Below are 13,074 nucleotides of genomic sequence, written 5' to 3' on the forward strand. Positions count from 1 at the left end.
CGGGACTGATCCCACGACTCTGGGATCATGACCCAAGCCTAAGGCAGCTGGTTAACCAACTGAACCACCCAGGCGCCCTATGCTGATCTCTTTGAGCAATTTTTATGAATAAGGAAGAAGGGAAGAATGGATATTGGAAAGACAACCTATAGGGTCTACCCCATGCATCTGTACTTGACCTAATGGAGTAGAAAGAATCTCTGAGGGTGTTAATTTTGATGCAGGTGAGCCTTGGACCATGTCCTAAGAAAAATAGCCAGAATAATAGGATGGCTGCAGAGCAAACTTTCTTTCCTTTTTTTTTTTTTTTCCAAGATTTTATTTATTTTTTTGAGAGAGAGACAGTGAGTGAGCATGAGAGGGGAGAAGGTCAGAGGGAGAAGCAGACTCCCCGCTGAGCTGGGAGCCGGAAGTGGGACTCAATCCTCGGACTCCAGGATCATGAATGGAGCCAAAGGCCGCTGCTTAACCAACAGAGCCACCCAGGTGCCCCAGAGCAAACTTCTTTCTTTCTTCTTCTTTTTTTTTTTTTTTTTTAAAGATTTTATTTATTTATTTGACAGAGAGAAATCACAAGTAGGCAGAGAGGCAGGTAGAGAGAGAGGAGGAAGCAGGCTCCCTGCCAAGCAGAAAGCCAGATGCGGGGCTTGAACCCAGGACCTGGGATCATGACCTGAGCCGAAGGCAGTGGCTTAACCCACTGAGCCACCCAGGCGCCCCTCTTCTTCTTTTTTTTTTTAAGATTTTATTTATTTATTTGACAGAGATCACAAGTAGGCAGAGAGGCAGGTAGAGAGAGAGAGAGGGAAGCAGGCTCCCTGCTGAGCAGAGAGCCCAATGCGGGCTCCATCCCTGGACCCCGGGATCATGGCCTGAGCCAAAGGCAGAGGCTTAACCCACTGAGCCATCCAGGCGCCCCAGAGCAAACTTTCTTAAGCCAACTTTCTTAAGGGTGACGGATGCACACGTCATGGATGGCTCACAGTCACAGACAGCTGTGCAGACCACACTCCATCCCCAGAACTACCCCCACCATCTTTCCTGAGACAATCTTTATTTCCACTCCCCCTCCATACGCATGGTTACAGCCACAGAACTTTCGGAGGTCTTGGTCAGATATCATGTTTCCACCCACCTGACCCTAACCACTGAACTGGAATCACATTCCCATGAATCTGGCACTGGAACTGAGTTCTAAGTCTCTCTGGGTGACTGGATTGTGTCAACAGAGAGCTGCTGCTGGCAGATGTATATTCTACGTCACAAACTGGAGTAGCCGAGGAAAGAGCTCAAACCCCACAAGGAAGAAGTTGGGTGAAGTAAAGAGGGTCTTTGTGGCGTTTGAGTCCCCGGGACTCAATTATTCCTGAGCACTGGTTCTGTCCTTGTCCTTGGGGTCCATGGCACACTTTTCTGTGTCCTTATTTCATTCAGGCCATCTTTAATGAATCTTTAGTATGCCCAAGAGTTTCCACTAACACACACCCCAGCCTCTGGAGATCAGGGGCTCAGTCTTGGAGGAGGAGGTGAAACATGGCGGCTTCTTTATCAACAAACAGTTAACCAAAGATCCGGGTGCCAAGGGAGAGTTTTTACACTCTGGCTTTTTTGTGAAGCTCTAGAAAACCACCTGTGTCAGCCATACAGGTAACCCCCGATTGCTAACAGGAGAAAGGAGTGTTTTTTTTTCTTCTTCTTCTTTTCTTCTTCAAAGATTTTATTTATTTGACAGAGAGAGAGAAATCACAAGTAGGCAAAGAGGCAGGCAGAGAGACAGGGGGAAGCAGGCTCCCCGCTGAACAGAGAGCCTGATGGAGGGCTCGATCCCAGGACCCCGGAACCATGACCCCAGGCCAGAGCCGAAGGCAGAGGCCCAACCCTCTGAGCCACCCAGGCGCCCCAACAAGTGGTTTTAAAAGAGGAACTCTACATTCAGGTTCTGAAGATTTGGTTTTATTTCTGACCACTCCCCTTCTATCCCTGGCCTTCACTACTTATAAAACACACACGGTGGGGCGCCTGGGTGGCTCAGTGGTTTAAGCCTCTGCCTTCGGCTCAGGTCATGATCCCAGGGTCCTGGGATCGAGCCCCGCATCGGGCTCTCTGCTCAGCAGGGAGCCTGCTTCCTCCTCTCTCTCTGCCTGCCTCTCTGCCTACTTCTGATTTCTCTCTGTCAAATAAATAAATAAAATCTTAAAAAAAAAAACAAAACATACACAGTGCCTATCATTTTCCTGAGGAACAGCTGGGTTCGAGGGGTGGCACAGAAGGAAAAAAAAACAAAAAAACATGGGCTTTAGAGTGTGGAAATCCAGCCTCGTCGCTACCCACATGTCTTGAGCCAAGTTAGTTCATTTTCCTAAATCCCATCTGTGAACCAGCGACAATACCTTCCATGGGGGAGGCTGAAGTGAGAGTGCTCCAGGGCGAAGGACCTAACCCAGCACCTGGCAGATCTCCAACAGCAGAGCCATTCCGGCCCTGGCTCTCCAGGCTGGCGCAGGGCAGGTGGGCAAGGAGCCCCTCCAGGGGAAGGGTCAGGTTCCCAACCAACTGGTCAACCACAGTGCTCCCCGAGGGCCCCCTCCTCCCTGGGAGGTAGGGGCTTTGTGTTTGTTTGTTAGCAGCAATGACTTTTCATTTCCCATAAGGCCTCCGTGCTCCAGGAAACCAACAGCCAGAACCCAGAGGAGGGAGGGAAAGAAGCCCTGGGAAGAGAGCCTAACAGGATATTAGTCTTTTATTTTTTTATTTTATTTTATTTTATTTTTTTTTTAAGATTTTATTTATTTATTTGACAGAGAGAAATCACAAGTAAGCAGAGAGGCAGGCAGAGAGAGAGGAGGAAGCAGGCTCCCCGCCGAGCAGAAAGCCCGATGTGGGGCTCGAACCCAGGACCTGGGATCATGACCTGAGCCGAAGGCAGCGGCCTAACCCACTGAGCCACCCAGGCGCCCCAGGATATTAGTCTTTTAAACCATTTTAATTCCGTGCCCACCATGTACCAGGCACATCTATGTGCTTTACACACATTACTACCCGCTTTCATCTCTCCTGACTGATCAATGGAGGAGCAGAGCTGTCACATGGTGATCGACCGCTAATCTGGACATCCAGGCTGTTCAGACACCTGCTAACAGCTCAGAATGAACGGGATTGGGACCGTTCACCCGGAACACGAACAGCCATTGCCATGGCTCTCACAGACTTCAGGCTAGAGCTGGGACCTTCCTCCAGGCCCTGCTGGGCACACGAGTCCCCTTTAAGCCGCCCATTCTTCCCCAAGGTCCTGATAGCTGCAGCTGAGATCTGAAAACTCCCCAAGCCCTCTTGGAAAAACAAGGAAGGGAGAGAAAGGAGAAAGTGCATAAGCAAGTATAAGGAGGTACAAAAGGAAGAGAAGGCAGGCAACCAATTCTGTGACGATACTCATTCCTTTATTATCGACTGTGTTAATCTGGACAGGGCTGGGCGGCAGGCTGCCAGCAGCACCAAGCTGCCGGTGCGTTTCAGCTCAACAGAGAGGCCTCATCTGAAGCCAAGGAGACAGAGGGTAATGTTTTTTATATATATTTATATATTACATACGTCCCCGTATAGTCATATGTATAGAGTGACAAGAATGGGCCACTGCATTAACTGTTGTCCTAAATAAAGACCATAGCAACAGACACAGAAATATGGTCCTCATCAAGGCCTTCACTTTGTCAATCAAATGTTCGATACATCAAAAGGGAAAGGAGAGAGACAGAGAGACTGAGATCCAACCACGCCGGTGGTCCTGTTCCCAGTATATCTTACACCGAGTGTCGAGTGTCCCCCAAGCGTAGAGCGGAGGTAAACACACACACACACACACACACACACACGAACACGCACACACACATACGTACACAAAGCCGCAGGCAGGAGCTCCTCCTTTGACACACCTCGGGCCCAGCCCTTGGACCGGGGAGGTGGGGGTGAGTGGGTAGTGAAACCGGGTATTTTGTGCTCTAAGACTGTGAGGGTCAAGTGACCAGATGACGCAGAGTCGATGTGTCCAAGTGATGAATGGGGGTGACACATGCTGTTTCATCCACAAATAAGAAAGGTCAGCGGGAGAGGCTGCTTAGTGTAGGCATGAAATCCCTTGGTGCCCAGGCCACCTGGGGGATTTCTACACATAATTCCTGTCCCAGACACAGTCAAACCTCTGATCCAAATCCTGAGTCTCAAATAATCTCTTGGGCTCTGATGAAGAATGGTGTTCCCCTGAAGGACGGGAGCAAATGGCAATTGAGTTGTCCAACCATCTAATCCAGTAACTATGGCAGAAATGACAGCATCAGTGAATGAAACCAAACCATAGCTTGGTCCCTAGAGCAGAACTTGAACTGTGCAAGAAGGGTTCACTTCCTGATGGAAAGAGAAGACCCACGTAATCAGCCCCCACCCCTGCCCCACCTCCCACTCACCAAATTCAAGCATCTCCGTCAAGTTTCATGCTTCTGCCCCAATGACTAAAATCCTTTTATTTCTGGGAACCAGAGATTCCCACTATGAGGGCATTTTGAGATCTTAAATCACTTGTTTCTTTCATAATTACCTCTTTATTCCTCTACCAAAATATACACTTACAAAGTAAATCAATGAAAATTAATCTTTCATTCTCTCTCTCTCTCTCTCTTTTTTTTTTTTTTTTTTTTTGGTCAAAACTTACTTACTACTTGAGATAACTGGAAACATCTTCAGATGTCACAAAAGGAGGTGGGGAGCATTTCCCTAGGGACTAATTTGCACAATGCTGAAGAAAGGATCTGTTTTCAACAAAACAGTGCATGACAAATGGGATGCAGAAACAGGCGTTAATTGGCAAAGCTGGCAGATCGGGCCTGGGTCTCTGTCTCCTGTGCTACGTGAAGGGGGAAGCAACAGATTCTGGTACCTTTGCGTAGCCAGAGGGAGAACGACATTGATTCCTGCTACCCTGAACTGGGCTCCAGGCAGCTGCAGAGGAAAATGACCATAGCAGGAAGGAGCAGCATTTCAAAAACAGGGAGCTGGCTTGATCACTTGTTGACCCAAGTTATTTCTCTGAGGGGACAGAAACAAAGGGACTCAGAGACGGGACTTCCTCTGATGATTGTCCGTGTTGTCTCCATTATGGTTTCGTTTTCTGCAGGTCCTGAGGGGGGGGGCCTTCATCGGTCGGTTCACAATTCCCATCCAGAGGTTGGGACGGTGGCCAGGAGGCAGAGTTGGGTAAGCCATGAGTTCTTGCCGAAGCCAAAGAGCATGGGCTGTGTCGGTGAGATCATGTAAGTCCTTGAAAAGGAGCCCAAGAGGCCGAAAGAGGTTATCTGAAGTCCGGAGAGGGAAGTGCAGGCCTCTGTTCGCTGGGAGCACAGGCCCAACGCTGTCAGGACATCTCTGGTCCTTTGTGGACATCTAGCGTTTTTCTAGTCCCAGAAAGTGCTTAGGAACTGCTCACGGTCAGCTGGAGGAGATGGATGATGGAGTGAGACAGGTAGAAAAAGTGCTCTCTTCTCAGGCCCTGGCTACCTTCCCTTCTGGGAGCAGCTAACAGAGAGGAGCTTGAGGTCTGACACGGGGGCGGGGGGTTCTAAAGTCAGAAGGAAAGGAGGCTATGTAGTGACCACGGCAGGCTCAGGCGAGGGCATCTCCCCCAAAACCGAACTCCACAAATAAATAACATTAATTAAATAAAGGAGGCTGAGAAGAGCGGGCCGATGCACGGTCTGCCAGGATCTCGCCCCCTCACACATACGCACACGCACATGCACACACACGCACGCACACTGAGTGTCAGGTGAGACGATCCAGGGTTGGCTCCCCGTCCCAGGAGGCTCTTGGCCGGGCAGCCTGACGGAAGGTTGTCACTCATGGTCTAGCACTGTTGTGGGGCGCAGAGCAGCAGAGGCCAGTGAGGCGTGTGGGGTAGAGGCTGGAGGCCGCTCAGGAGTCTGGCACCTGCAGAGGGGAGGGATGAGGTGCAAGAATGGGGAGGTTGAGAAACAGCTGGAAACTGAGAAGTGAGGACTGGCCTTTGCCTCATCCTGTTGCTATGGGAACTCCTCCCTGAAGACCCCAGTTATCCCCTCCCCCCACCCTTAATGCCTGGCAGGTACAACCAAAACCCTCTTCAGCCTCATCCAGCCTATGTGGTCTCCATGCCTCCTAAGTCCCCTGCCCGCTCTGAGCACAGGGGTACTGACCAGGACCTGGACTTTCGAACTTTAGTTGTGGAAGGTCTTTCCAGAAAGCTGTCCAAGCGCATGAGCCTCTCCATGTGTAGCGCGCGGGGATCTTGTTCTTGGTCATGAGAGAACTCCATCTCGAAGACAGCTGGAGGGGACACATCCAACTCCAGGAACATGATGTTTTCAGCCTGTGGTGGGAACATCAGAGCAGACGTGAGCAGCGGCCCTTGAAGGTTCCATCTCTTTGGCACTCCATTGATATTGGGGATAGCAGAGGTGGTGAGGTAGGCAGAACAAGCAGAGATTATGAGCATCACCTCCCTTGGGCTCCCTCTCCTTCCCCTCCTTCTATTTCCCAGCTTCTTACCCTGTACCTGGGGTGGGACCCCATTGCCATAGCAACCCGAGCATACTGGCTGATAGGCCTCTTGTAGCCCACTGCGGACGTTGGACGCTTCTTCATTTGGCTGTTGCTGCTGTGGGGAAGAGGCTATATTAGAGTGGGTTTCTTTTGAAATGGGGGAAATGATACGAAGAATTAAGTATCATTCAAAGCAGGCAGGAGGTTCTGCAGATAGTCCACAGGAATGTTCTTCTCTTTGTTTTTTTGTTTTTAAGATTTTATTTATTTATTTGACAGAGAGAGACAGCGAGAGAGAGAACACAAGCAGGGGTAGTGGGAGAGGGAGAAGCTGAGCGGGGAGCCCCACGAGGGGCTTGATCCAAGGACCCTGGGATCATGACCTGAGCCAAAGGCTGATGCTTAAGGATTGAGCCACCCAGATGCCCCTCTTCTCTTTGTTCTAATACAGCTGGACAACTAAAAAGTATCATAACCCAAGAAACCATATATTTCTTTACTCTTGTATTTTTTCTGTCCCCACCCTGCCCCTCACAGTATAATGGTTTGACTAAGGGCTGAAATGAAGAAAAGAAATCCAATCTTCTTTTAGCTTTCAGATTCATATGCTGATTTCACACACTATGCAAAACCATTGATGATGAGTGGCTCTTTTCGGTTTTCTTCTTAAGAGTTAGTCCAAAAAAAAAAAAAAAAAAGATAAAAAAATCAGGCTTGAAATACAAGGGTCCCAAAATAGCCTAAACAATCCTCAAAAAGAACAAAGTTGGAGGGTTCTCATGTCCCAGTTTCAGAACTTAATACAAAGCCTACAGTAATCAAGGCTCTGTGGTGCTAGCGTAAGGACAGACATGGAAATCAATGGATTAGAATTGGGAGTCTAGAAATATATCCTTATATGTACAATCAGTTGATTTTCTATAAGAGTACCAAGACCATTCAATGGGGAACAAACAGCCTCTTCAATAATCCGTACTGGGACAACTGGATGTCCAAAGGCAAGAAAAATGAAGTTGGATCGTTACCTTGTATCATCTATAAAAATTAACTCAAAATAGATTACAGACTTAAATGTAAGTGCTAAGAAAAAAGTCTGCATTTCCAACAAAATGTTAATAGTTATTGTCTTTGGATGGCTTGATTACAGATGATTTTTATTATCTTTATGCTATTCTGCAGAATCTAAACTTTTTTTTTTTTTAAAGATTTTATTTATCTGACAGAGACAGATCACAAGTGGGCAGACAGGCAAGCAGAGAGAGAGAGAGAGAGGAGGAAGCAGGCTCCCTGCAGAGCAGAGAGCCCAATGCGGGACTCGATCCCAGGACCCCGAGATCATGACCTGAGCTGAAGGCAGAGGCTTAACCACTGAGCCACCCAGGTGCCCCAGAATCTAAACTTTTTTATAATGAAAATATATCACTTTATATCTAATTATCTCAGATATTCAGAAAAGTATAAAAAATAATTTATGTACGCTTAACATTCAGCTTTGTCAAGTCATCTGTTTCACATTTTGTTATACTTACATCAATTTTTTTTAAGAGATAAAGTGTAAGCAGTTTCTTTTTTTTTAATGTAAGCGGTTTTTAAATCTCCTGTCTCTCCCTCCCCAGAGTTAATTACTCTCTTGAATTAGCGGTGCTAATCAACGCAGTGCATGTTTTTTTTTTTTTTTAAAGATTTTATTTATTTATTTGACAGAGAGAAATCACAAGTAGACAGAGAGGCAGGCAGAGAGAGGGAGGGAAGCAGGCTCCCTGCCGAGCAGAGAGCCCGATGCGGGACTCGATCCCAGGACCCTGAGATCATGACCTGAGCTGAAGGCAGCAGCTTAACCCACTGAGCCACCCAGGCGCCCGCAGTGCATGTTTTTATAGTTACTTATATATGTGGATATTCATAAACAATATACATGGGTATTTGTATGCCTATTGTAAAAATTTGAACTGTGTGGTATACGTACTGCATTTTCTTTGTGCTCAACAAACTTTTTTCTTTTAGATTTAACCATGTACCTCTAGATTAGATTATTTATTTTTTTTAAAGATTTTATTTATTTATTTGACAGACAGAGATCACAAGTAGGCAGAGAGGCAGGCAGAGAGAGAGGAAGGGAAGCAGGCTCCCTGCTGAGCAGAGAGCCCGATGCGGGACTCGATCCCAGGACCCCGAGATCATGACCTGAGCCGAAGGCAGCGGCTTAACCCACTGAGCCACCCAGGCGCCCTCTAGATTAGATTATTAAACGTTTGCTTATATTAACTATTTTAAGGTTGCAATATAACATCATATATATTTATGTATATGTATAATATTCTCTTGTTGATGGACATCTAGGTTGATTTTTTTTTTATTAAACACAGTGCTGTTGTGAACATTTCTGTATAGATATCTTTGAGTACATATTCAATAGTTTCCCTGGGGTATACACCTAGGAATGCAATGGTTCCATGGTAGGGTATGTACATTTTCAACTTTGCTAGATAGTGCCAAATTGCTTTTCAAATTGGTTATGCCTTTGAACACTTCCATTGCTTTCTATCCTATCCTATTTCTATCTCACAGGATGGCAGACTTCTTCCTTTCAGCAGTTTGATGAATGTGGCCTATTGCTTTTATTATCCAAACAAGCAAACCAAGATAGGAAAGAAATCCACAAAGTATTTCCATTAAAACAAAGTAACACAGGTTTTGGAGTAAGACCTATCCGAGTTCGAACTTTGGCTCTGCCCCTTAAAGCTGTGTTACCTTGCGAAGTCACCAAATACCTCTGAGACTCAGCTGTGTCAACCCCCACCCCCAACCCTGTCACACAGAACTGCTGAGATGAAGCAAGACAAGCATTTAGCAGAGCACACAGCAAAGGCTCAACCCCCCAGCAGCTGGGAAGATGATTTATTCTCCATTCAATTTGCTAATTTCAGGCAGGGATACAAAGGAGCAATGCAAAAAAAAAAAAAAAAAAAAAAAAAAAGCCAAAAGGCAGACAGAAGACAGAAGAGAAGAAACAGGCCGAGTACTTCACAGATAGGACATCCTGTCCTTGAGGAGTGGAACGGGCAGTGCAGGGGCTGAGGGAACGGTGCCTGCCTTCTGCAGCAGAGAGTACCGAGCAATGCCATTCTTGTGGTTCATTTTATCAAGCACATAGGAGAGTGCTGGACCCCACCTAGGGGTCCCCTCTGGCCCTACTTTATGGGTAAAAACAGGGAAGGATAGAACTGTAGAAGCCCCAGCTCACTCTGCAGCTGTGTGGCCCCTGGGGCAGGGGGGAGGGGTGCCGGGGGGGGAGGGGGAGAGGTGCCAGAGCGGGGGGGGGGGGGTCTGAGCGGAGGAGGGTAGGGAGGCTGTGCATGTGCACAGCAGCAGCCCTGACAACTCCAGGAGAGAGGGGGAAAATTAGTAACATCACCTCTTATTTCTACGGTGCATCTACACATACCGTTTGAACTTCGCCACAATCTCCCGAGGTGTACACAGGGCAGAAAAAGAGCCTGAGGCTCGGGACAAGCAAAATGCCTTTGGATTAGGAAGACATTTGGAACTGGATCTGCCTAGATACTCTTTTTAGGATGCTGCACTGTGTCTCAGGAGGAACACCAGGCCAGGCTGGGGCTGGGAGCGTCTGCGAGCTCTGGGAATAGGACTGGGGGACAGGGCTGGGAGAGCGGAGTGGTGGATCAGTGTGAACTGGCAGCCTGACCCAGTAAAGATGCCAGGGCTATTCTGGGTGGCATGCGGGAAGAAGGGGCTGGGGGAGGGGAGTCTGTAATTGGGACACCAAATTTCCCATCTACTCCCTCTTCTGCCCCAGGCCTACTTTCCATGATTGATCCCTCTCTAGTAAGAGGGTTGTGGCTGACTGCCCAGAGCAGGGGCCTGGCTCTGCCTAAAAGCCCCCTCCCAACAGGGACCCACAGTAGTTACATGCTACGTAGATCCTAAGACTTGTCCTATGACCCACCCTTGCTGCTATATGGCTGCTATCACAATATTTTTTTCCCCTTAATAATAATAAAAAGTGATCTCTCAGCTCTTAGGGGCCAACTCCGATGTCATTATCAGAAGTCTGATTCCCCCCTTTTTCTCTTCTGTGCTGAAAACTGGCATCCAACATCATAGGGAGAGTTTTCTTTCCAGGTCATGCCCAATCCTCTGCCACAGCAAGCCTGGTCTCTGCGATCTAGTTAGTCCCTGTGTCCCTGCAGGCCAGCGGTCCACCAGGCAGCATTCCCTGGCATGTCTACTGACCCTTTTTTTTTTTTTTTTTTTTAAGATTTTTACATTTATTTTAGAGAGAGAAAACACAAGCAGGGGGAAGGGCAGAAGAAGAGGGAGAGAGAGAAAAACCCCAAGTAGACTCCCCAAGGAGCGCAGAGCGGGACTGGATCCCAGGACTCTGAGATCATGCTCAGAGCTTGAATGCAGCCGCTCAGCCGACTGAGCCACCCAGGCCCCCCTAAGTGGTATAACCTGCTAGAAAGGTAACTTGGCAGTATGTTCTAAGTTAGACAAAATGTTTATAATCCTTCATCAGATCCTGAAATTTCCTTCTAAGAAAGTCATCTGGGAGAGCCTGGGTGGCTCAGTCGGTTAAGTCAACTTCACAAGTGAAGCAATTTGGGTTCACAGAGGTTTAAAAACCTTTTCCAGGGGTGCCTGGGTGGCTCAGCTGGTGCAATGACTGACTGTTGATCTCAGCTTAGGTTGTGATCTCAGGGTCCCGGGATCCAGCCTGAGGCCAGGCTTCACACTCAGCAGGGAGTCTGCTGCCCTTACCCCTCTCTCCCTCTCAAGTAAATAAAATCTTTTTTTTTTTTTTTTTAAGATTCCATTTATTTATTTGATAGAGAGAGCGATCACAAGTAGGCGGAGAGGCAGGCAGAGAGGTGGGGGGAAGCAGGCTCCCTACTGAGCAGACAGCCCAATGCGGGGTTAGATCCCAGGACTCTGAGATCCTGACCTAAGCTGAAGGCAGAGGCTTAACCCACTGAGCCACCCAGGTGTCCCAAATAAATAAAATCTTAAAACAAAAACTAAAACGTTTTCCAGGCCAAGTAAGTGGCAGAGCAGGGACTAGAATTCAGAATGTTCTAAACCCCAAGTCCAGCCTCTTCCTATTGCACCATGATGCCTTTGAAAAGATTCTAGGGTAGCTGGGGTTGCAAAGGGCCAAGGGCTAAAGTCACAAATAGAATTTTATGAACTATGAACCAATGGCTACAGACATTGCCAAATATAAAGCCCTAGAAGACAATTTTGTATAAATCCAATGAAAATTAAAGTCTATAAAGAGAGGGGTGCCTGGGTGGCTCAGTGGGTTAAAGCCTCTGCCTTCGGCTCAGGTCATGACCCCAGGGTCCTGGGATCGAGCCCTGCATTGGGCTCTCTGCTAGGCGGGGAGTCTGCTTCCTCCTCTCTCTGCCTGCTTGTGATCTCTGTCTGTCAAACAAATAAAATCTTAAAAAAAAAATGTCTATAATGAGAAACTAAACATTCAAGGTCATATTGTACAGTAGTTTTTGCTGGAGCTGGCTGTGAAACTTGTTTCTCAGTTCAAGTTTCTTTCAAAATTGTTTGTGAGGATGGAAGGCACCTTACCTGTGATTCAACCAGTGGTGACAAAGAGATATTGGAGAAAAAAGAAAACGGGGTAGATTTCCAAAATAAGTACATATGGCCGTGTTTTAGGAGTTGCCTGGCGGGTGTGCCTGGCTAGCTCAGTTGGTTAAGTGTCCAACTCTTTTCTTTTTAACTTTCTTAAAATTTTAATTTTTAAGTAAAGATTATGTATTTATTTAACAGAGAGAGACATACAGTGAGAGAGGAAACACAAGCAGGGGGAGCAGCAAAGGGAGAGGGAGAAGCAGGCTCCCCACTGAGCAAGGAGCCAGATGTGGGGCTCCATCCCAGGACCCTAGGATCACGACCTGGGCTGAAGGCAGATGCTTAATGACTGAGCCACCCAGGCGCCCCAAGTGTCTGACTCCTGATTTTGGCTCAGGTCAGGATCTCAGGGTTGTGAGATGGAGCCCTGCATAGGACTCGTACTGGGCCTGGAGCCTGCTTAAGATTCTTTTTTTTGTTTGTTTTAAGATTTTATTTATTTATTTGTCAGAGAGAGAGAGAGCACAAGCAGGGGGAGTGGCAGGCAGAGGGAGAAGCAGGCTCCTGGGTGAGCAAGGAGCCCAATGTAGGACTCGATTCCAGGACCCCGAGATCATGACCTGAGCCAAAGGCAGACGCTTAACCGACTGAGCCACCCAAGCGTCCCACTTAAGAGCCTTTCTCTCCTGCTCCCTCTGCCCTTGGCATGCTGTCCCTCTATCTCTAAAATAAAACTAAACCAAAAACAACCCCCCCCCAATACCCCTGCATGCAGTTTGGGGGGCAAACTCTGTGCAAGTTGAAGTCAATATGTAGGGACTGATTCTTCCCAAAGAGTTCTGTAAAGAAAACACTACACAGATATGCCCCAGTGGGAAGCTTTTGAGAAATGATCAATTT

The 13,074-nt window shown here is 47.6% G+C and overlaps 1 protein-coding gene across 4 annotated transcripts in view; it reads right to left on the minus strand.

Annotated features, from left to right (window-relative positions):
* Positions 1-2,223: 2,223 nt before the first annotated feature.
* Positions 2,224-13,074, minus strand: part of KIF3C (kinesin family member 3C) — a 39,882-nt gene continuing 29,031 nt past the window's right edge. Inside the window, exons 6-9 of one of the 4 annotated variants that reach the window (XR_007130228.1) lie at positions 6,571-6,679; positions 6,219-6,391; positions 4,309-5,973; positions 2,224-2,234 (exon numbers count right to left, since the gene is read on the minus strand). Coding sequence is in view for 2 of the 4 variants with exons in the window: in XM_047746351.1 (XP_047602307.1) it covers positions 5,880-5,973; positions 6,219-6,391; positions 6,571-6,679 (376 nt within the window). In the remaining 2 variants the exon portion in view is untranslated. Of the gene's footprint in view, positions 2,235-3,415; positions 5,974-6,218; positions 6,392-6,570; positions 6,680-13,074 lie in introns of those variants that run through there. The other 3 variants (XR_007130227.1, XM_047746352.1, XM_047746351.1) reach the window with 3 other exon arrangements.

Source organism: Lutra lutra, chromosome 9 (genome assembly GCF_902655055.1).
Source record: "Lutra lutra chromosome 9, mLutLut1.2, whole genome shotgun sequence".
In the NCBI taxonomy this organism is placed as follows: Eukaryota; Metazoa; Chordata; class Mammalia; order Carnivora; family Mustelidae; genus Lutra; species Lutra lutra.